Consider the following 25,016-nt stretch of genomic DNA (forward strand, 5'->3'; position numbering starts at 1 on the left):
GCGTATGCAGATTGCTGAAAGTCTGTGTTTATGTGTTTGAGTGTTTGTGTGCGTGTGTGTGTATGAGAGAGAGAGAGCTGTGATCTGCAGTACTATGATGGAGGAGGTCTGTGCGCATTTAAATATTTTATGTCCCGGCAATTGATCTACATCTGTAATCTCTTGTGACAGTGTTGTACAACCAACTGTCCTTTAAGTGATTGGTGCTAAAGTAGCGATTAAAACACCTTTTTGAAAGTGCTAGTTGCTACAATGTTGCACAGCTTTACAACAGTACCACCTAGTGGCGCATCTGCAACATAATGCTTTGAGCTGAGTGACTGACGTTTTCATGCTTAAATTTTGAATGAATTAGATGCTGTGATATTCACAAATGCAGTGTTTGGCTTTGAATTAAAACTCTGGTCCATGACCATGTGAGGAAATTAGTTTGCTCTAAACAGGGTTCTCATGCTCATAGACAACCTAGAAATATTTAAACCTGGTGTTGTCCCGGCCTGGAAGATTAAGGGATATATTCATAGTTTTGGCAAATCGTTTAGGACATCTACTTTGTGCATGACGCAAGTAATTTTTCCAACAATTGTTTACAGACAGATTGTTTCACTTTTAATTGACTATATCACAATTCAATTGGGTCAGAAGTTTACATACACTAAATTAACTGTGCCTTTATGCAGCTTGGAAAATTCCAGAAAAGGATGTCAAGCCTTAAGGCAATTAGCCAATTAGCTTCTGATAGGCTAATTGGTGTCAATTGGAGGTGTACCTGTGGATGTATTTTAAGGCCTACCTTCAAACTCAGTGCCTCTTTGCTTGACATCATGGGAAAATCAAAAGAAATCAGCCAAGACCTCAGAAAAAAATTGTGGACCTCCACAAGTCTGGTTCATCCTTGGGAGCAATTTCCAAATGCCTGAAGGTACCACATTCATCTGTTCAAACAACAGTACACAAGTATAAATACCATGGGACCACGCAGCCATCATACCACTCAGGAAGGAGACACATTCTGACTCCTAGAGATGAATGTAGTTTGGTAAAAAAAAAGTGAATATCAATGCCAGAACAACAGCAAAGGACCTTGTGAAGATGCTGGAGGAAACAGGTAGACAAGTATCTATATTCCCAGTAAAACTCGACATAACCTGAAAGGCTGCTCGGCAAGGAAGAATTCACTGCTCCAAAACCACCATAAAAAAGCCAGACTACAACTTGTACCCATGTGCAAGTGCACATGGGTACAAAGATCTTACTTTTTGGAGAAATGTCCTCTGGTCTGATGAAATGAAAATGTAACTGTTTGGTCATAATGACCATCGTTTATTTGGAGGAAAAAGGGCGAGTCTTGCAAGCCGAAGAACACCATCCCAACTGTGAAGCATGGGGGTGGCAGCATCATGTTGTGGGGGTGCTTTGCTGAAGGAGGGACTGGTGCACTTCACAAAATAGATGGCATTATGACGAAGGAAAATTTTGTGGATATATTGAAGCAACGTCTCAAGCCATCAGTCAGGAAGTTAAAGCTCGATTGCAAATGGGTCTTCCTAATGGACAATGACCCCAAGCATACCTCCAAAGTTGTGGCACAAAAACAACAAAATCAAAGTATTGGAGTGGCCATCGCAAATGTAATGACTGTAACAATGTTGCTGGCACTGGAAATGATGATGACGATGAAATGAAGAACCCAAGTGCAATTTATTTACATAAAGTAAGAACCAATTAACCCTAACTATAAACATGAACAACTAACATGAACATGAACATAAACTTGACTTGACTTGACTTGACTTGACTTGGACTTAGCATGACACGTTACCAAACACACAATACCTGACAAACAACGATGGAAAACATGAGGGCTTAAATACTTGTACATGGGAGAACATAAACCAATGAACAAACAGAACTCTAAACAAGATAATCAAACAATGAACCAATGAAAAAAAGACACATGAACATGGAGGGAAAACAGGACATCACATGACTAGGGAACACATGACATGAAACAGGAAATAAACTTTTCAAAATAAAAGACATGAAAAACATGAATCAACAAAATACACATGACAGCAAAGCGAGAAATGTGCGAGGAAGGAGGCCTACAAACCTGCAACTTATTGTGAAAAGCTTGTGGAAGGCTACCCAAAACGTTTGACCAAAGTTAAACAATTTAAAGTCAATGCTACCAAATACTAACAAAGTGTATGTAAACTTCTGACCCACTGAGTATGTGATGAAAGAAATAAAAGCTGAAATAAATAATTCTCTCTACTATTATTCTGACATTTCACATTCTTAAAATAAAGTAGTGGTCCTAACTGACCTAAGGCAGGGAATGTTTTCTATGATTAAATGTCAGGATTTGTGAAAAACTGAGTTTAAATGTATTTGGCTAAGGTGTATGTAAACCTCTGACTTCAACTGTGTGTATATATATATATATATATATATATATATGTATATATACAAAGATCAGTCACAACATTAAAACCACCTGCCTAATATTGTGTAGGTCCCCCTCGTGCCACCAAAACAGCCTCAGAATAGCATTGTGAGATGCTATTCTTCTCACCACAATTGTACAGAACGGTTATCTGAGTTACCGTAGACTTTGTCATTTTGAACCAGTCTGGCCATTCTCTGTTGACCTCTCTCATCAACAAGGTGTTTCCGTCCACAGAACTACCGCTCACTGGATTTTTTTTTTTTTTTTTTTTGGCACCATGGCACCAGTAAGTTCTAGAGACTGTTGTGTGTGAAACTCCCAGGAGATCAGCAGTTACAGAAATACTCAAACCAGCCCGTCTGGCACCAACAATCATCCATGCGATTATCTAATCAGCCAAACATTTGGCACTAGTGCAGTGCGTAAAATCATGTAGATATGGGTCAGGAGCTTCAGTTAATGTTCACATAAACAATCAGAATGCGGAAAAAATTTGATCTCAGTGATTTGGACCATGGCATGATTGTTAGTGCCAGACGGACTGGTTTGAGTATTTCTGTAGCTGCTGATCTCATGGGATTTTCACACACAGCAGTCTCTAGAATTTACACAGAATGGTGCCAAAAAAAACTGACAAAGTCTATGGTAACTCACCACTCTGTACAACTGTGGTGAGAAGAATAGCATCTCAAAGTGCTATTCTGAGATGCGGGTTGGTGCTGTTTTGGCGGCACGAGGGGGACCTACACAACATTAGGCAGGTGGTTTTAATGTTGTGGCTGATCAGCGTATATACACGCGTGTGTGTGTGTGTGTGTGTGTGTGTATGTGTGTGTGTGTAATAAAATCTAGAAAATGTAATTATATTAATTTTATATATTTGTATTAATTATATTATTCATATACAGTATATTCTGATATATTAACACATTTCTTTCAAGTTATGTTCTGCTCTAAAATATTTAATTGGCTGTATATTGCTCTTTTGTAGATTGAAACAGTCTATGTTCAGTGATGTTCAGTCTGTGAGCAATTTGTCAGTTCTTTTCGATGAATCAGTCAAAAAACATTACAAATCAGTCTGAATGATTAATTAGCGAATAGGTCTGAATCAAAATGTTTTTTAAACATTATTATCCAGGAATCACAAATGGCTGGAAAGGTCATAGGAAATGTATTGAAATTCATTGGTCAAAAATTGTGGAATGGCTGTAAGGTTGTTCAGCTGAATGGAAGATAGCATGTGCAAATACTGTAAATCTGCTGGTTTTAGGCTTATGGCTACACCTGGAGAAGCCGTAAAGCTGCTTTCTCCCATTTATTTTCATATGTTCTTTCTTTTAACGTGTAGCTAATCCACGGTCATCAACCTACAGAGCTGTTCGGATTATCTATGTTTGCTTTCTCTCTGAGAGGAGAGATGTGTTAATCTTCTGTTAGAGAGAGAGAGAGAGAGAGAGAGAGATATGGAAGGAGAGATGAAGAGAGAGAAAAGGACTATGTGAAAAGGAGAAGGAATTAAAGTGAAAAAGAAGAGTATTAGAATGATGGAATTTTGAACCTAGATTGTCGGCAGGGTCATATTTTAAACAAAATCCTGTTTTTGGACTCAAAGATGTGGGCTTGTAAGGTTTAAGAAAGCGAGATATGAAGGAGAGACTGAGGAGGGAGCAAGGGAAGCTGTACTTTGTTAGAATGTAGTGTGTGAAGTGCTTCAGAGGATATTCTGGGCTTAACGTCCCAGAGTTGTATTAAAACACAAGGGGGAGAGAGAGAGAGAGAGAGAGAGAGACTGTGAATCAGGTGTCAGAAGACAACCTGATTCATGACAACCTGTCACCTTTTAATACAAGCATGTTAACACACAAACGGATGCATACAAAAAATAGACACTTTTTTTCAAGCTCAAAGCCAAACGTATTTATGCACAGAAAGGCAAACAGGGGGAAAATACAAATTCACAAAGAAAATAGATCCAAACACTCTGAGGCACGCACATACAAACACACACACACACACACACACACACGTTAGTGCAGCTATCCTTATGAGGACTCTCCATAGACATAATGATTTTACTGTATGAACTATAGATTCTATCCACTAAACCTAACCCTACCCCTAAAACTAACCCTCACAAAAAACTTTCTGCATTTTTATATTTTCAAAAAAACATTTAGTATGTTTTTTTTTTTTTAAGCAATTTGAATTATGTGGACACTAGAAATGTCCTCACAAACCACATTTATAGCATAATACCCTTGTAATTACCAGTTTGTAACCTAAAAAACGTCCTCGTATACCAGGAGGGCAGGGCCGGGCCGGGAGGGAATGATGCACGCCCGGACCCCAATTAGCGTGATGAGGTCTGGGCGTGCCCCACCCTCCTCCGCGCTACAACCACCCAAACCCACCCACACACACACACATACCGTGGTGGCCAAACATATTGGCACCCTTGGTAAATATGAGCAAAGAAGACTGTGAAAAATATGTCTTTATTGTTTTATCCTTTTGAACTTTTATTCAAAATATTCACAAAAATATATCCTTTAATGGTTATCAAATATTTACAAACACAATACAAGTTTTGTCAAACTAATAATTTGTCAAATATATGTGTGGCACAATTATTGGCATCCTTTTATTCAGTACTTTGTTCAGCCTCCCTTTGCCAAGATAACAGCTCTGAGTCTTCTCCTATAATGCATAATGGAGAACATATGGCAAGGGATCTGACACCATTCCTCCATAAAGAATCTCTCCAGATCCTTCAAATTCTGAGGTCCACATGGCGGACTCTCCTCTTCATTTCACCCCACAGGTTTTCTATGGGGTTCAGGTTAGGAGACTGGGATGGCCATGGCAGAACCTTGATTTTGTGGTCAGTGAACCGTTTTTATGTTGATTTTGATGTGTGTTTTGGATCATTGTCTTGCTGGAAGATCCAACCAGGGCCCATTTTAAGCTTTCTGGCTGATGCAGTCAGGTTTTTATTTTTTTTATTTTATCTGTTGGTATTTGATAGAGTCCATGATGCCATGTATCCAAACAAGATGTCCAGGACCTTTGGCACAAAAACAGCCCCACAACGTTAAAGATCCACCAACATATTTAACCGTGGCCATGAGGTACTTTTCCATATGGCTTCCTCTCTGTGTGCGCCAAACCCATCTCTTGTTTTGTTTTATCTGACCACAGAACCCGGTCCCATTTGAAGTTCCAGTAGTGTCTGGCAAACTGAAGATACTTGAAATTATTGTTGGATGAGAGCAGAGGCTTTTTTCTTGAAACCCTCCCAAACAACTTCTTGTGATGTAGGTGATGTCTGATTGTAGTTTTGGAAACTTTCTGACCCCCAAGACCCAACTAATTTTTGCAATTCTCCAGCTGTGATCCCTGGAGAATTTTTGGCCACTTGAACCATCCTCCTTACCATGCTTGGAGACAATACTGGCACGTGTGCCCTTCCAGGTTGATTCTTAACATCTCCAGTTGATTGGAACTTTATTGACTTGATGGTGGAAATGGGTATTTTCAATGCTTTAGCTATTTTCCTATAGCCATTTTCCATTTTGTGAAGCCATCAACCATCAGACCTCTGCTTTCTAGGAGGGTGTAGAGTGTGTGATGGAGAGAGAGAGAGAGAGAGAGAGAGAGAGAGAGAGAGAGAGAGAGAGAGAGAGAGAGAGAGAGAGAGAGAGAGAGAGAGAGAGAGAGAGAGAGAGAGTGTGAGTGATTGAGTACATGAGAGAAGAAGGGATAGGGTGATGAGTGTGTGCTCACAGTGTAAGTGACATCTCTCCTCCTCAGACAGATTGTCTCTCTCTCTGCCTCTAATGGGATCCTGTTAAGAACATTTTCTCTCCATTTACCCTCCCCCCCCCCCCAGCTTATGTGAGTCCAATACTAGACCCCCTAATATCCAAACCAATACCAGTCTCCCTTAGACCCAAACCAATACCAGATACCCTTAAGACCCAGACCCATATCAGACCCCATAAGACCCATCCCAGACCAATATCAGTACCCCTAAGACCCATGCCAGACAATAATCAGACCCTCTAAGACCTAGACCAATACCAGTCACCTTAAGACCCATCCTAGGCCAATACCAGACCCACCAAGACCCATCCCAGACCAATACCAGACCTTATAAGACCCAGGCCAATATCAGACCTTCTAAGACCCATCCAAGACCAATACCAGTCCCCTTAAAACCCATCCCAGGCCAATACTAGGCCCCCCAAGACCCATCCCAGACCAGTACAGACCCTTTAAGACCCATACCAGACTAATACCAAATGCCCTAAGACTCATTCCAGACCAATACCAAATCCCTTAAAGGGATAGTTCACCCAAAAATGAAAACTGTAAATCTTAACAGCAGTCTCCTTTGCGATCACGATATCAAGCTCAATTATTAACTGTTGCACCATCTAGTGCTCTGCACATGCGTCAAGCACTAGGAAGTGAAATCAGGCTTGAAATCATATTTGAAATCATGCTTAGAGGCTGCAGTGGCAAGATGTGCAATGAAAAAAGAGTGACATTTTGGTCTGTTTTCACCCAAAAACCGAGTGGATCGCTTCAGAAGACATTAAACCACTGGAGTCGTATGGATTACTTTTACGACGCCTTTATGTGATATGTGGACCTTCAGAGTTCTGGCCACAATTCACTTGCATTGTGAGGATCTACAGAGCTGAGATATTCTTCTAAAAATCTTCATTTGTGTTCAGCAGAAGAAAGAAAGTCATGAGTAATGACTCAGACCCAGACCAAGGCCACATTTATGTGGTCTTCAGCGGTCTCAAGACCAATATCACAAGATCAAGACAGTAACTCTGGTTTGCGGGCATCTTGGTAGTGGCAGGTCAAAATGAGACAGGAATTTGGAGAGATATGTAGTGACCTGATGCACTCCAATCAGCTCAGTTAATTTCAGCTCATTTTATTCTGTCTAACCAAGACCACAAAGTCAAAACACCAACTCTGGTGTGTGGACATCTTGGCAGTGGCAGGTCAGTATGAGATAGGAAGTTGAAGAGTATAGTGACCTGATGTCCTCCAATCCATTCAGTTTAATTCAGCTCATTTCAGTCTGTCCTTCAGTCTGTTAAAGGAAACAGGGGCCAAATCACAGTGTGTGCACCACTGACTCCATCCAACATAATCTTGGTCTTGCATTGAGGAGAGTGTGAGAATGTGTGTGTGTAAGAGTGTGTATGTGAGCATCTGTGTGTTTGTATTATAGCAATGAGCAGATATACGGAGCTGATGATAGAATTGACTCTTATCCACATGGTGGAGATCTCGTAATGAGCCTCATTCACTGCCCCAGTTGGGCTTCATTTGCCAACACTAACCCATTACCCACTCCTGCTGCTCCAGTGTCCCAGACAACCATTTCCCAATGCCAGATCCAAATCCCATGTCTCCTCACAATACAATAAATGTTGGGCCCTGCTCCTGCTATAATCATGGCCAACGAGCTTGATTGCATATCAAGAGACTGTGATAATCAAAAATCTTAACTATTAAAGTCTGACAAATGATGCTAGATGCATACCAAAGAGTGGCCTATAGTTCAAAAATATGTTACTGTCACGAAATTCCCTAGCGTTAAGCATGTAAAGCAATATGCTGAGCTTTGGTGCTCATATAGACAATGCCAGTTTGTATCTGGCTTGCAACATTCCCCCAGTCCTGTTCCACTCTGTCTCCTCATTGTTTTATGTCTTCTCTTTAATCTCTAAATTAAAGTGGCCAAAAGGCCAAAAACAAAAATTATTGTTAGTGTAATTTATTGTTGACCTACAGGACATATTTCTCACCAACTAAACCACAATCATTGCATACTCTAGCAACACAAAGAGACTAAAACAAAATCACTTTCCAGAACTTTCACTTTTCCTCATTGGTCAAATGATCTTCTGAGCTCTACCCGATCAGCGAGTCCTTTGCTAATGCCAAGAAATGTCTAAAGACACATCTTTTCTTTGAGCACTTGACTCTGACCGTTTTGTTAATGCTCTTTCTAAAAAAAACAATTAAAAAAAAAAAAAAATGCTTATCTGTCTCAATTTCATCTCTGCTCTACCTTGTACTTCTGTGAGCAACTTTGCATTGCTGCACTTTTTATGTTATTGCCTCTGTAGGATATATTACTTGTGTTGTATTCCTCATTTTGCAAGTCGCACTAGATAAAAGTGTTAGCTAATTGAATAATTGTAAATGTAAAACTCAGCGTATTTGTAGTCTGTTATCTACTTTTTGCATTGTAAAAACTATAATCTATTGTTGGGAGGATGTACTTCTCAGAAGCAATTGCTTTAAGACTACATGGGAAGCATGGCTTGCTCTAAAATTCTATAAGACATATGGCAATGATAAGTTTAATGTACAAATAATCTATATAAATATACATTTTTGTGCATTTCAATATTTTTGTGAATAAAAGTGCAAAATATAACATCACTATCGCACTGTTCTAGTTATGCAATAAGTGGGTTTTCTACATCAATATGTCTATAGAAGTCAGTGGACGCACGGACAATAGAGCCCCATTCAGTATAGCAGATACCTGTACCATTCAAATGAATGCCGCAAAAGATCGATGTTTATTGGACAAGAGGCTCTAAACACATCATTTTGGGTCCTGCCTAGACCCAGTACTTCTGTGGGAGCTTTGTGAGGGCTATTTGCATTGGAACTGCATCTGATTGCCTGTTGGACATTGGGCTTGGACATTGGGCTTCTCTATGTGATGATTGGCTGACCTCGCAAATAGGCGTGACTTTGCAGCACACAGCCAGTTATTGAGATGGTGATATATGTTACAGACAGTGTATTATATGTAAAAACATCACTGTCGACATCAAAGTGTTCGGCCGCTTGGCGATACAAGCACATTTATTTACAATGCCGCGTCATGTAACACATTTATTTCAGTCAGGACCACTTCCGTCAAATGAATACTTGACTTGAATACTTGAATGAACACTTTTATTCTCTTATACACAATTAAAGCAATCTGTTGGTGTTGGCGCTATGGTTCTGTTTTGGGCAAAATCTGCACCCATCCACAGGGGGGAAAATGGGGATATCTTTCAGGGGCTACTGGGTTGGGGTGCAAGAGAGATAAATCAACACCCCCGATAGTGCAGTGACGTCTGGAGATCGCCCGTGACATATACCGGTGCACCAACACGTACTATCTTCATATATAGTACATATACCGTGACATATACTAACAGGTGCACTGCGCACGCACCACTGTGCATGCAATAACTGATTAAATGGACACTTAATAGAACCTCAAATACTGTATATCAAGTTGATGAATCAAGAACAAGGCCCAATTATATACTGTATTGAAGATAGGAATTCCAAGCTGGCAATCAATTTTAGTCTTAGCACAGAAAAACAAGACAGATGTAAACAAACTAAAAGGCAAAGCTGCCGTACAAGAGGTAGCTGGTGATGGAGGAGGGTGTTAAGTGCAGCTTGCATCCATGCAATGGAAAGTCAGCTATGGAAGACTTAAATAGAACCGCTCTGATAGGTGTCTGAATTGTATTGGTAGACGTGTAGATCAGCTGAGCTAACGTGACCCGCCTGAAATGACTCTACGCTTTATTTCAGCTTTCATAATGGGATATTTTGCCTGTTTTGTTGGGGGGGAAATGTTTTTTTTTTTTTTAGCTTGCTTCATTATTTTTGTTCATAAAAGCAAGAGTCTGTGCTTCCCCACTTTTCAAAAGCTCGAGCCACCAATGGTATTTATATCTTAAAAGTATGTCAATCCCTGCATCTGAAATCACATACTGTCAGTGTATATACTGTATTTGATGAAGACAACTTTGTAAAATCGTGACGTGACAGGATCGTAAAGTGGGATCTTAATGCGTTCAGTCGATCTGCACTTCAGAATCTTGCTGGAAATAATAGGTTATCTGGTATTTCTCGCTTACTGTTTTACGAATACTGAATATTTTGACATACTACTTCACTGACACACTGTTTTTGACATACTATATTGTAGGGAAGTATGGATATTCAGACGCAGTAAATATGTTTGATTTATCAATGCTGTGAAATTGTTATGTAGTTGTGTGTAAAACAACAGCTCTGTGTTTGGCCTGCAGGCGGTGGACTATGAGAGCCGGAGCTCTTACTCTTTCTCAGTGGAGGTTCTGAATCCCACTGTGGACCCTCGCTTCCTGCGCCATGGGCCCTTTAAAGACCGTGCCTCAATCAGAGTGGTTGTGTTGGATGCAGATGAGCCCCCTCGCTTTTCACGAGCACGGTACCGAATGGATGTGTCAGAAAACTGCCCGCCGGCTTGCACAGTGGGACGGGTCAGTGCCGTGGACCCAGATACGGGGCTCACAAACAACATCAGGTAAACTGCAGTCTTGTGCTGCTCTGAATGCGTTGTGGGCACCTAAGAATACAAAGGCCCTGTTCCAAACATAAGTGCTACCTTGCTGTTTACTGCCTACATATGTAACTACCTTCTATGGCAGGATCCCAACTGAAACTGAACCTTGAAACACTTTACATAGGCAGATACTTTTTAAAGGTAACATGCTCCTCACATGAAGCAGTAAAGTCTGCAACACTCATAAATGTAGGGTAATATTTTTAATCACTGTAGATTGACATTTCTTTAGATATTATTGATTCAGTACTGAAAAAAATAAATTTACAACATTTCCCTCGACTTTGTTGACCAAGTTTGTGTCGATGCATTCCTGGATGGCAATATCTGCAAAAGATACATGTAGCACTGCCTTAGAATTTAACCAAAATGATTTATCTTATAAGGCAGAATAATTTTAGAACAGCCTTTGTTTTAATGGATAAAAACGCTCTCTATATAGGAAGCTCATTTTGAATTTGGAACAGAGCCATTATGTGACTAATTAACTAAGGCTGTATGGTCCTATATTCTGTGTTTCAAACACTTCAAAAACGTATCACAAAAATGAAGGTAATCATGTTACAAAGCCTACCTGCTAATTTTCATATGGAAAAGCCCAATGATATAGGTCAAGTTTTATTCAAGTGTTCCACAGTTACTTCAATAGTGCCTAATTAGGGTTAGACTACAGAATCCTTACTTTGTCAATTGCAGCTCTTCTTTATATCCACTGGGCTTAAAGAAACTTCTGTATGACAGATTTTGTGATGAGCCAAGGCATCAGGCATCTGCTCATCTTCAGTCTATGGCATACCCACTCTGTCTCCCTCAGGTTCTCCATCGATCCTCAGACGGACCCAGAGGCTCTGTTTCGCATCACTCCAGACTCTGGGCTCATCACTACTGTGGCTGAGCTGGACCGTGAGCACGAGCAGTGGCATAATGTCACCATCATTGCCACACAGAGAGGTACACACACACACACATACACACACACATCTCATTGATATTGGTCAGAATACAGTGCTGTTCATTAGGCCAAAAGGATGCTTGGTGTTATAATGCCTGTCAAAAAGAAGCAATATTTTCAGGGTCTTTCCTATCATTTCCTATCCTCTCTATACTGTTCTGTCAGTCATGATGTTAACTGAAACACCAGATGTGTGGTTTCATGATTTCTTTACTTATTTATCTGCATTCATGCATGGATTAAACATGGTTTAAACATACATTGTATTATCCCTGCTCAAGATGGCATGTTAGCAGAGGATCTATGTTTCTTTGTTGCAGTATGAAAAGTAGGTCTGAGCAGCTTCAGGGAGGCCTGATGGCTATTGTAGGCAAAGCTTCTTCCCAGCAATGTGAAGCAGTGGGCACTTATCCACAACATCATGTTACAGCTCTGAGTGCGTGAGTGTGTGTTTGTGTGGATGTAGTCCAAGACATTTGAGTGAAATCAGTCTAAACCACAGGCAAGTGTGTGGGACTGAATTATAACGAGAGAGGGAGAGAGAATGCATCTATTTCTTTTCAGGCTCACACCAATCCATTAGGTTTGTTTTCCGGTGAGACCTACAGTATACTGTACCAAAATACTACAGTGAGAGCTATTTATTTGTCATGACAAGCCATTAGTCTAGAATATGAAGAGTGACTGAGGCTCTGAGTGTGTGTGTGTGTGTGTGTGTATGAATTCACAAGAAAGTGTTTGTTTGATTGTATAAGTGCACTTCAAAAATGATTTTCTTTGTCATTATTTTTGTCTTGTCTTCCTGTAAAAATATCTAAACATACTTAAAAAAAAAAAAGATGAAATTATGTAAAAAGCAAAACTGAGTAAGATAATATGACTTCTTTTTAGAGAAACTTGAATTACATAATTAGATTTCATGTTTTATGCTAAAACATTTATTCATAAATGTTGTTAGATTTATGCTTAAAACAAATGCCATGGTTAAAACCATTAATCAGTGGGGTACTAAACATAAAATGTATTTAATTCAAAATTTATTCTCTAAAAACAAGTCCTAATATCTTGTGCCATTTTACTTTTTTTTTTTTTTTTTTTTTGGATAACTGGCATAAAAGATTATTTGGATATTTAGATATTTTTACTAGAATAAATTAGTATGAAAATGTTTTTTGCAGTATGAACATGCATGTGCATATGTAAATGTGTAATAAACTTTACTTGTGTGTGTGTGTGTGTGTGTGTGTGTGTGTGTGTGTGTGTCTTACCTCAGATAACCCTAGCCAGGTGTCCAGGGTTGTGGTTGCCATAGAAACGCTGGATTTAAATGACAATGCCCCAGAGCTGGACAGGCAGTACAATACGGCCATGTGTGACTCCGCCTCCACTGGACAGGTGAAAGAACAAGCCATGCATTATGTACAGAAGTAGAGTGTGAATTTGAGATTTTAAAATTCTTCATATCATAAATGTTTATATTGATTTTTCTCCCCTGAGGTCCATTTATAGTGTATATAGTGTAAATACAATCATAACCTTTTTTTTTTTCTTTTTTTTTTTATATATTTTTTTTTTACTATTTTTCTTTTAGTAATAAGCAGCCAGTTTTTGCTTCTGTGCCTTTTAAGACTTTATGTAAACACCTACTGTGAATCGAGATACAATTTTACTCATGGGCTGCAAGTTTGCTCCATTCTTTAATAACAGTTCTTTGAAAAGTCTGCATTGACTTCCCTGCTAAAAAAATCCAGCTTACCCAGAATACAATTCCCATGCTGGTCTAAGCTGGTTAATGCTGGTTAGTGCTGGTTTGGTGCTGGTCTAGCTGGTGGACCAGCATAGCCATGCTTTTCACCAGCAAAACCAAGCTGGTGAAGTTGGTTGACCTGTTTTAACTAATTAAAAAGCCTGGTAGGGTCACCAGCACACCAAAATGCCATGCTGGGGGACCAGAACACAAAACACAACTTAAGCTGGTGACCAGCAATGCTGTATTTTTAACAGGGTTGTGACAGAACAAGACATTTTTGCAGCTTAATTTCAATAAAATTAATATTGTTTTTCATAGTACAATGAACCTTTATCTCAAAATAAGGAAAAATTGATTCCTCATGATATGACCCCTCGAAGACCATTACTGTAAGTCCGTACCTGTCTTCATTGACTGCACAGTTTATAAAACCTTACTAAAATAGGTACAGGAAGTTCTCTAATGAGAGTCCTATTGTTGTGATACAATGAAATAATTGTCACAGATGAATTATGAATGGTTAATTACCTTTTCTCAAGACTTCAATCCTTTAGACTCACTGACTTGTGCTCTTTGTGTTCATATGGATTTTGTGGTGCATTAACTTGTTTTCGTACACCTTTATGAATGTGTCCATTATACAGCCTGCACACTGATTGATTTGTTCTATTGTTGCCCTGCAGCTGAATCACTGCTGTTCCCATTTTGAGGATGCCACATGATTTTTCATCTCCTTTACATATACATTATAATCTGCTCATCTTCTGGTCTGTTGACGTACATCCATTTTGCCAGCTCATTCCAGTTCTTTCATTAATTTCAAGCGATTGTCTTTTTCATGTTTCTGTGGATTTTTGCCTGGCTCATGTTTTCCCTTTCATTCTTAATTGGATAGTGTGCATCTGTACAGTTGTCTTAGCATGTATCCTTTTCCTTGTCTTCATAATTCTACTGTATTTGTGGCTCAGCCTAGTTTGGAAGATTACTGTGCTTTCACCAAATAGGACATGTTCCTGGATCAGCATATTTGTTAGATCTACATTTTTATCATCTAATCAGATTTTAGTGTTAGGTTAAGGGTTTAGGGGCACCAGAATATGAAAATATTTACAATTACATTTATTAATTTGTCAGGCACTTTTATCCAATATTCACCTCTGCTGGCTGGCATTAAAGGAATATTCTGGGTTCAATACAAATTAAGATCAATCGACAGCATTTGTGGCATAATGTTGAAATTCAAAAATTTATTTAGACCCGTCCCTACTTTTCTTTAAAAAAAGCAAAGATTATGGGTACATTGATGCACTTACAATGGAAGTGCAGGGGGCAAATTTTTGGAGGATTTAAAGGCAGAAATGTGAAGCTTATAATTTTATAAAATCACTTGATTTTCTCCTTGTAAAACGTGTTTATTATTTGAGCTTTGAAGTTGTTCATATCATAGTTTTTATGTTCGTTTTAGGGTTCAAGGTTTTACTGTATTACATCATCATGGCAACAACATTGTAAAATTGACAATAACTTTACACGGAAAAGGTTAGTATGTGATTTTATCACACTAAAATCATGTTAACACACACACTGTTTATGTCTTGTGCCTATACTTTTGAAAAAGTGAGTATTTTAATTGGCCCCCTTCACTTCCATTGTAATTGCCTCATTGTAACCCAGATTTTTAGGAGGGATGAGTCTAAATAAATTTTTGTGGTAATCAACATTATTCCACAAATGCTGTCGATTGAGCTTAACTTGAGTTGAACCCAAAATATTCCTTTATAAGCTTATGGCAGTGAGTGAATAGTCAGAACACACTTATCCAGAGAAGATTATTGAGAGTGTTAAGTAGTTGTGGATATCAGAAAACATGTTTTGATAAATATCAATGCATCAAACACACCAAAGCAATCTTTACATTAGAGTTAGTGTATTCTGGCAGGTTTAAGAATGAATTCCACTAAGAAAGTAAGACATGCTCATTTGTGCTCAAGAACTGAGAAAAAAATAAACGTCACAAAAATCCCAGAGTATTCAGCAGAGAACTAAAATTAATGTAGGAAAACTTCATCGGTGTGACAGTAACAATTTAAATTGTTTAAATGATTGTATACATTTTATTTTCAATATCTTGACCTTTATTTATCTTAATGTAAATGTGAAATTGTTGACATTTCAGTATTTTAAGTCTTGAAGATGAGCTGATCAAAGGATTAATTATTAATTAATATCAAAAGGTAATAATTACATAATATAAAAATAATAAAAAATAATATTTAAAGCTAAATAAAATGTAATAATAATATTCTTATAATTATAATAATTCTAATTCTTATTCCTTAATATAATAATTCCAATCCTTGCAACATGATCACATGGGAAGTCGGCATGTTGTTTCCGAAAGTTCCCGTACCCTAGGATCGGCAACAGTATGCCGACACACTGACATGCCCTATCTCCCATGTGCATATCTGGAATGGCTCAACAACAATGACTTTTCCTTGTGGCACAACTGGTAGAGCGTTGCTTCAGTTGCATTGGAGACCACAGTTCAATCCACATTCAAAAGAGGAAGTAATCACGTTTGTATAAACATTCACAAGCGTGATAAGGAGGTTGCATTTTTATCCCTAACATTGCATTTTGTCTCTACTAATGGTTAAGGTTAGATTTGGGTTTTGGTTGGGGGTGTAGATTAAATAAAATATGTATTTCTCTTCACTGTTTTACACCCTGTTCAGCTGAAAAAATTCTGTTTACAACTGGCTTCTGGTGACCTCTCCTGGATATAAACTGATGTTTATATGCTCTGAAACACTTACCGCTTTAGCCTCTGGAGGCAGTGTTTTAAAATTCTGTCAACGTGTACCGATTTAAGCTAAAGAAAAATCGGCAGGTTGGAGCCTAAACCAAGTTCTTATCAACCTATCGTTTCCCTCTGATTTTAGTAGGAAGTTAATAGGCAAGATTAAGGCAAGGACTATGTTTGTTTGGCTGGAATGTTGTTCCAGGACCAACAAAAGATCCAGGGACAACCACAGGTTGTTCCAGGGGGATTGTCCCTATAGTTAGGGTGACCATATTCTGGTTTTCCAAAAAGAGGACACATTTCCAACATTCTTTTGAATGTCCATGTACTAAAATAAAATATTTGATGCCATGAGTGTACCTTCATTTACTATTACTATTATTTTGAATGGCCATGGAAAATGAAGCAATGTGATAACAATTTTACCTGGTCGCAAAAAGTAGTCTGTTAATTTACCTGATGAACTTTCACCTTTTGCTGACCCTTTATGCTTCGCAGAGCTAATGTGTGCTTCTAAATCACTTGCACCTTCACTAGCAACTGACACATAAGTGCCAGCTTTACATGTCATACATTCTGCTTCCCACAGATCTCGACCTGGATGAAAACATGGGAATTTTTTGGTGCAAATCTTCTGAAAATGTGCACTTTCGTTTTGGCATTGTTTCCACTCAGCTATCATTTGCTGATACTGTCAAGCAACTGTTTGATGCTGAACACAACAGCGCTTTGCGTGTTCACGGAGAGATTGACAGGCAGGAATTTAGCCAATAGTTGCTGCAGGCCTCTTATAATCGACCAATTGGTGTGCGAGAAGGTGGGACTTACAAAGAGGGGTTAAAGCAATGCAAATATGCACGCACACACAATGAAGTATTAGACCAGATGCACATCATAATGCAGCTAAAGCCAAATCCCGGACATTTTTGCAAATTTAGAAATCCCGGCCGGACGCCTTTTTAAGGTCAGAAAAAGAGGACATGTCCGGGAAAAAGAGGACGTATGGTCACCCTACTATAGTAAGTGTACTGTAAGTCACGACTACTAAGTGGCTACTTATTATTACTTGTTTTACTGGAAGCTTGCATAACTTCCTACTGCAAGTTTTTCTTAATGGGCAGAAAAGTTTGGCGACCTTCAAATTTAGCGAACTACTAATGTGACTTGACATTCTTAATCTCCGTGCAGCACTGAAATCACAGAAAAAAGCCTTTTTTGTGCCTCAGCACAATTCCTAACCCACACATCTGATCTCCATCTCACAGCTCACTTTTGTTTTAAGTTTCTCCCTGAGAGAGGGGGCAGCGTAGCAGAAAGAGGACCGTTGAGTGATTATTTCTAGTTTAAGTGGATCTCTGGAGTCAGTGCCTCATTTGTAGAGCACATGCTTAAGCTGTGTCTATGTTTAGGTGTTCCACAAGGTTCGCTGCTCGAGTCAAATTTAATTATTGTTTGACTGCACAGTGTGTGCTAATCAGTCTCCCATCACCTCTTTACCAAAGGTGCTGCTGAGGTTAATTTTGATATCTGAGATTAAAATGTGGATCAGGTTTATAAAACAAATTCTTCCTCTCTTTCTCCCCTCTCTGTCCATTATTCTCTTCTTCTTTCTCACCTCCCTCCCTTTTGGCCATGACCCTTATTTTCTTCTCTCTCTCTCCATCTTCCTCCTATCTCATTTTCTCAGGTGGTGCAGGTGTTGCGGGCGATTGATAGAGATGAGGGCGGAAATGACAGCGCCGTCCATTTTAACATCCCTCCGGACTCCGTCGCTGCCCTCAACTTTAGCGTCAGGGAGAGTGGAGGTATGCAGTCTCCTCGTTCACTCTTTTTCTCTGCCTCAATTTGTTTCTCCCATCCACCCCTGTGCATCAGCCCCTGTCTTGATCCGTTAGTCTGTGTCTGGGACTGTATTGTGTTGCTGCTTTGTGCCCTGCTTCTTTGTTTCCCTCATTGTTTGCTTTTGCTTCTCTGGCACATCTTTCTTCTCCTGGAGCATAGAGACAAAATGTGCTCTGGCATTCCTGTGCATTCGGGCTCACTGGGCTGTACAAACATTATACCAGGAGCAATGGAATTAAACTGCACTCGATTGAGTTCAGTTAAATTAAAGTTCCATCGAGCTCAATTTGATCTAAAAGCCCTCTTTTTCTGACTCTTTCTCTCCATTTCCCTGCTATTATTCTTACAACAGTAAGTTTTGGGTCTCTAATATGATCGGACAAGGAACGTTCGAAGAGTGCTGATTTTTTGTATAACATTGGGATCCTGCATTGACTTAGGTCACGTCCTAATAAAATCAATTTATAGTACTGTAGAGAGTCAATATCAACAGTACTAGAGAGTGTTTTCAAAAGTCACAGTTTTTGGTGGAGGAAAACACCATTCCACTTTTGATGCGAGGCTTGAACTTGAAAAATCTGTCTTACCTTTAAGTTGTCGATAGTCGTCGTAGGAGATTACTCTTTGTGAGCCGGTTGATCAAGTCTGTTTTTAAGAACTGAAGAGTCCAAAAACTCCTCTCACATGCCACTAAGTTAACTGGCTGAGTTAGGAACTTGTAGGCAAGCCCAATGACATTGTACATTTTGCCATATCTAGCTGCCAATTTTAATTCCTTGAGACATTTTTTTTTCCGCGCCACATTTCGGGGCTGTTGCATGTTTGCATCCGTCCATGCTGTTTTCCAATTGTTTTCCTCTGTGAATATTCTCTAGATGGACGTCCTTGACCATTGTTCCACATTTCACTGTTTTTCTGTCTTGTGCAGGAGCACTGTGATTTTTAGGCAGTGTGTCAAGTTGAAAAGAACTTCAACTGTTAAAAAAGCTGTTAAAAGTAAAAAAAAAACTTTTAAAAAGGTGTCTCGACACACCTGCTTCTGCTCTGTTCGTGGCAGTGCATCTAGCTTTTTTTTAGTGCAGGTAGGCCAACGTGTTTGGTGTGAACACCCCTTGCTTTTTCTTCAATCTAACATCTTTAAATGATGACACAGCTTGTCACGTGAGACATTATGGGAACAATTTTTTTTCCCCCAAAATTAATATATTGTCAAGGGGATTCATTAGTTTAATTAGCTATTTTAATTTTTATTAATTTATTAATTTTTATATCATAATGTGCATCGGCCTTGTAGCAACCCTCTTGCCCACAGACCCAACAGGTAAAGTCTGACTTTCCCGATGGGCCAATCTGACCCTGGTGTGGATGTAGCCTTTGGAACTAATTTTGTTAGCAGAGCAAAAATAGACAAAATAAATTACCAAATTGAATCTAAAATATTAGTTACTCGATATTAACTTCTTGTTTAATATAGAGTAATATCGGCCTTAGGCACGAGGCCGCACAAGGTTTTTTTTTTTTTTGTTGTTGAAAAAATAGACTAAATAACTGGTCATCTTGTATTGAAAATGTAAGTTGCTCAACATCCTGTTTATAAACAACAGCTTAATCACAGGCATGCTGATATTGAATTTAGTTTAACAGCACTCGTGTGATATTGCTTAATGGTCTGTCTCTCTTTCTAGGCCCCACTGCTAGTTTGGTGCTGGCATCACCTCTGCAGACCCTGTCTCGTTCTGCTTCATCCTCCCTCACTCTTTACGTCCCTCTGGTCCTGAGGGACGGGACCTCAGGTTTGACCAGCACAGGAACGGTCACTGTATCTGTGTGTCCCTGTCTGAAAGGGGGAGCCCGGGCTGGAGAGAAAGAGAAACAAAGTGAGGCAGAGTGGGACAGAGAGACGGTCTGTTTGCCCCAGCACTCTTCTCTGCCCTCACCTGGACTCAGCACTGCCGCCCTGCTGGCTATTTTAGCCTGTGTGGCCACTCTGTTGGGTAAGATCCATTTGGCTTCCTAATGGCATATCTGTGATTATGTGACCCTTATGTGAGGCTTTGGTGCAAAAATGCAACCGGAATTGGTAAAAATGCTTCCTATACATAAAATGTTCTGAATTCCTCCCATTTGATATATTTTATGATATTCCATTCTAGTCCCATGTAGTTATGGGTTTAGTGCCTCTGCAGACAATGACATGTATTGCCCTGCAAAGGCAAAATGTAGTAACTATTGCAAAATATTAAATAAAACAAAAATGGCTTACATATATAATCAAATGGTAACGCACTGATTAGATATGTACATTACATGAATCTGAAGCGCAATAGTTAATGCAAACCTGTTTGTTGCAGGGCAGATCATAGTCTAAAGAGACTAGCTTTTGGTCATAACTCAGTTTGAACAAAATGTGTAATTACTACTGTATATTTTGCCTTTTCACTGTAGTGTAGCTGTCAGTTACATGTTTTCACTATCTCAGACCATTGTTGAGTGTTGTTGGAAATGTAGCTAATATAAATCTAAATCAAAATCTGCAACAGACATGACAGGCAGATAAGAGATTTATAATCTAACATGCAATCCAACTAATTATTTTAACTGTAGCAAAGAGTTTATTGTGTTGTGATATATTGTGCTTTATTTACACCCACTGTATTTGATTTAAAGTTAAAGGTAACAGCCAAATTAGTTTGAATTGAGAATTTATTTCAATTCAATAAATCAATTTTATTTAAGAGTATCTCACAACTGTTTAAGATAAATGAAGGACATGGTGTGATTTGCTTTGAGAAAAACATAAGGGTTATAAAGCTCCTGAAAATCTATTCCAGGTGACAATACTGTCCCTTAATAAAAAAATAAATAAGTTAATTTGTGACGCTAGCCATAAATCTGTGTAAGTGTTAGATTGCCAGCTTTTCAAATGTGTCTATTGAGTATCTGTCTTTCTGTAGCACCCTGCAATTTATTGCACAAATTTGTCATCCAGCAAAAGCACACAAGTCCTCCCTTATTTATAAATGGCAACACAGAACACTCACTCTTTGTCTCTCCATTCCCCTCTGTGTTTTCTTTTCCCCCGCACTTCCTTTTTCTTCTCATGATTTTCCATAGTCCAATTGTCCATTGACGTCTATTGTTTTTATACTTAGCTAATGATATTTTCTATACCCTAACCTTACTCCTACCCTAAACTTAACCATCTCAAAAGCCATTTTGCATTTTCATATTTTTATTGCGACATTATTTAGTATGTTTTTTAAACTGGCCCCCACAATGTTGGTGATTTCAGGTCTCCACAAATAAACAAATAAATAAATAATTGTATTAATTATAACTGTTGTTGTTGTGGTGGTGGTGGTGGTTATTATCATTGAAATAATAATACAAATTTATCTCTCACTCTCTCCTTCTCTCTCTAGCTGTCAGTGCTTTGTCACTCTCCCTGCGCAGGCAGAAAAGGGACTCTCTCTCTCCATTAGAGGATGATGATGTAAGAGAAAACATCATCACATATGATGATGAAGGAGGGGGCGAGGCCGACACGGCCGCGTTTGACATCACAGCACTGCAGAGTGCTCCTCACAATACACGCAGGGGGTACCGCACACTGGACAGCAGGAACATGTGAGTATGGCTCATTTGCACACTCATTGTGGGGAAGTACAGTACACTCACTGAGCACTTTATTAGGAGCACGGTTGCACTTTATTTTACAGTATGTGTACTTTCAGTATACTTACAGTGTACTTACCCACGAAAGTACTGAGTAATATTAGGTAACTACATGTACTTAGTATGGGTTAAGGTTAGGGTTGGTGTTAGGTTTAGGGTTAGTACCTACTTATTACTGTAGTTGTTGTAATTATTTAGTAGGTAAATGTAGAACAGTACTGTAAAATACAACAACAGTGGTCTTCTGTTGTTTTAGCCCATCTGCCTCAAGGTTCGACATGTTGTACATTCTGAGATGCTGTTCTGCTCACTACAATTGTACATAGGGGTTATCTGAGTTACCGTAGCTTTTCTGTCAGCTCGAACCAGTCTGTCCATTCTCTGTTGACCTCTCTCACCAACAAGGCGTTTCCTGCCGCTCACTGGATGTTTTTTTTTTTCTTTTTCTTTTTTGGCACCATTCTGAGTAAACTCTAGAGACTGCTGTGTGTGAAAATCCCAGGAGACCAGCACTTACAGAAGTACTCAAACCAGCCTATCTGGCACCAACAATCATGCCACGGTCGAAATCGCTGAGATCATATTTTTTCCCCCGATTCTGATGGTTGATGTGAACATTAACTGAAGCTTCTGAACCGTATCTGCATGATTTTATGCTTTGCACTGCTGCCACATGATTGGCTGATTAGATAATTGCATGAATAAGTAGATGTACAAGTGTACCTAATAAAGTGCTCAGTGAGGGTAGACTATATTTGCTATTTACTGTATCTTCAATCTTACTCTACAAAGGCACATTAATACAGTGCAAAAATAATTGTCTTTGCTATTCTTTATCTCACTATTCTTATATCTATTCTTTATCTGTTTTTTTTACACAATAAAAAAAAAAAAAATTTGTAGGAAATTAAGAACCTTTTTTGCAGTGCTTTTTATATACACTTAAAGGATCAGTTAACCCAAAAAATTACAATTCTGTCATCATTTGCTTGTGCTCATGTCATCCCAAACCCATATGTATTCCTATCTTTTCATGGAGCACAAAAAGATGTGTTTAACAGAATACATACAATGAAAGTTAATGGTAACTAGGGCAAGCAATCAAACTCTATTGCGGAGGGAATATTATTAGCAAATAATACCTTCAGTCTTTTTCTCACACAAAGCTTTTGTATGTCTTCAGAAGACTTGGAATATAGCACACAAGTCATATCAACTACTTTTCTTTTGCTTTCTTATCTCTTTTGGAGCTTTACAACCCCAGTTCCTATTTACTTTTGTTTTATGGAAAAGAGCAGCCTGGACATTCTTATAAATAGCAGGTTTTGAATGGCATTAGAGTGAGTAAATAAGTTTATTAATTATTCCTTTAACGTTTGTAAACTAATGGCAGGATGCATAGGGCTTCAGTTCATGTTATGTTCTCGGTTCCCCCAGACGTTATTCGCAACACAATCAGGACAAGGCTCGTACATATAACAGCTGGGCTCAGGCTGGAGTGCTGGACCCCGGGCAGAACACAAGTCAAGGGGACCCTCTTTATGGGAGGCTATGCTACAGCAGCAACACCCTCCCAGTGCTACGTCGCTCACAGGGGCCTTACGAGCCTGGCTTATCCGAGCTAGCTTACCGCTTTCCTGGGAGTCAACCGGATCACTCACTTGTCATTCAGAACAAGGCAGCCATGGTGGGGCCTCTGGAGCCCGGGGCCAAATATGTGGGGCCAGCAGAGGCCGGTCACAGCTCTAAAGAAGGGACAATATCTCAAGACAGAGCAACCACATCAGACGGAGGAACACCAAGCAAAAATGACTCAAAGGAGGATTCAAGAAATGATGCTCAGCAGAGTCAGAATCACAGCCAGGATCTGGACTGGGTAAAACAACATGCTTTGCTCTTTCTTGCTGTTCAAGATCTCTTTTTGTTGTTATTGTAGTAAAGTGTTTGTTAATTAGAGAGTTAGAGTATTGTGTATATCTTTTTCAGTGGCAGGCAGGGATGGATTGGCCGTAGGGAGCACTGAGAGTTTTTCCAGTGGGCTGGTTGACTTGTGGACCAAGTTTATAAAAAATATAAATTCATAGATATACAGGGAGGAAAGTGAAGTTCCTAGAATTCACAGGCGATTTAGCATGCAGTACAAAGGCAAAGTTTTGTAGAGCAGCCATTACAACTACATATTGTGTATTTATATATTTTCAACATAAAAACAGCTATTCAAGACAGTACATTAAATAGATATAAGGCAATTGGTATGCATATGTTATATGGTACAACAAGGTTAAAGGCCCCCCGGAGTAAAAGGTACTTTTGATTTTAGTTTCTCCCAAAACACTAAATAGCAAAAAATAAATAAAGAAATATATATATAAAAACAGCAGTTCCCCAAACACAAGTTTGTCAATATGCCCTGCTAAATATTCCTGATCCATGAGGTTATCATGTGCAATGTCTAACGGTTGATTTTGGAGTAATTTGATGTAATATTTAATAACTTTTAAAATGTATGTAGCCAGTGAGATTCCGTGAAATTGTCACATTTATTTCTAGAAACAATACTTCAGTTCTGTTCAAGATGATTCAATCAAAGTTTTTCAATAACTGTCCAACAAGTGAAAAGATAAAACACATTGCTTTTCGTAAGTGGGGGAATAGATTTTTGAAGAATTTTAAAACTGATCCAACCACAATGGAGATTATAAAATACTGGAGAAGTTATGAAATGCCAAATGTGACTGCAATTAACAAGGATTGGTGCATCCTTTTCTGAAGTGGTTATTTTGAATAAACATTGTCTTAATTTCTTACTCAAAAAAACATCTTGCTTTATCTACACTACAGTATATCCGTATAACTTTTTAACCAAGTGAGGGCTAAAAACATCCTCCCATTATTATTTCTTTTCACACAAATTATGTTCCTCCATCAGTTAAATGAAAAGAAATTGAAACTTGCGACCAGAAGTTTGTTTTTTTAACCTCCTGAGACCCGAGCGTAACTGCTGTCCATTTTCCATTTTCTTTTTTGATTGTAACTAGTAGCACCTAATAAACATAAAAATAAAATGCAAAATAAATTAAAAAAAAGCTAGAG

At 38.8% G+C, this 25,016-nt stretch overlaps 1 protein-coding gene across 1 annotated transcript in view; it reads left to right on the forward strand.

Annotated features, from left to right (window-relative positions):
- Window positions 1-25,016, forward strand: part of LOC127440626 (uncharacterized) — a 248,609-nt gene that overhangs the window by 217,510 nt on the left and 6,083 nt on the right. The window contains exons 7-13 of the mRNA XM_051697339.1: window positions 10,603-10,859; window positions 11,713-11,849; window positions 13,124-13,245; window positions 18,094-18,211; window positions 19,934-20,242; window positions 21,671-21,875; window positions 23,361-23,799. Of these exons, the coding sequence (XP_051553299.1) occupies window positions 10,603-10,859; window positions 11,713-11,849; window positions 13,124-13,245; window positions 18,094-18,211; window positions 19,934-20,242; window positions 21,671-21,875; window positions 23,361-23,799 (1,587 nt within the window). The remainder of the gene's footprint in view (window positions 1-10,602; window positions 10,860-11,712; window positions 11,850-13,123; window positions 13,246-18,093; window positions 18,212-19,933; window positions 20,243-21,670; window positions 21,876-23,360; window positions 23,800-25,016) is intronic.

This window comes from Myxocyprinus asiaticus, chromosome 5, assembly GCF_019703515.2.
Source record: "Myxocyprinus asiaticus isolate MX2 ecotype Aquarium Trade chromosome 5, UBuf_Myxa_2, whole genome shotgun sequence".
Classification (NCBI taxonomy): domain Eukaryota; kingdom Metazoa; phylum Chordata; class Actinopteri; order Cypriniformes; family Catostomidae; genus Myxocyprinus; species Myxocyprinus asiaticus.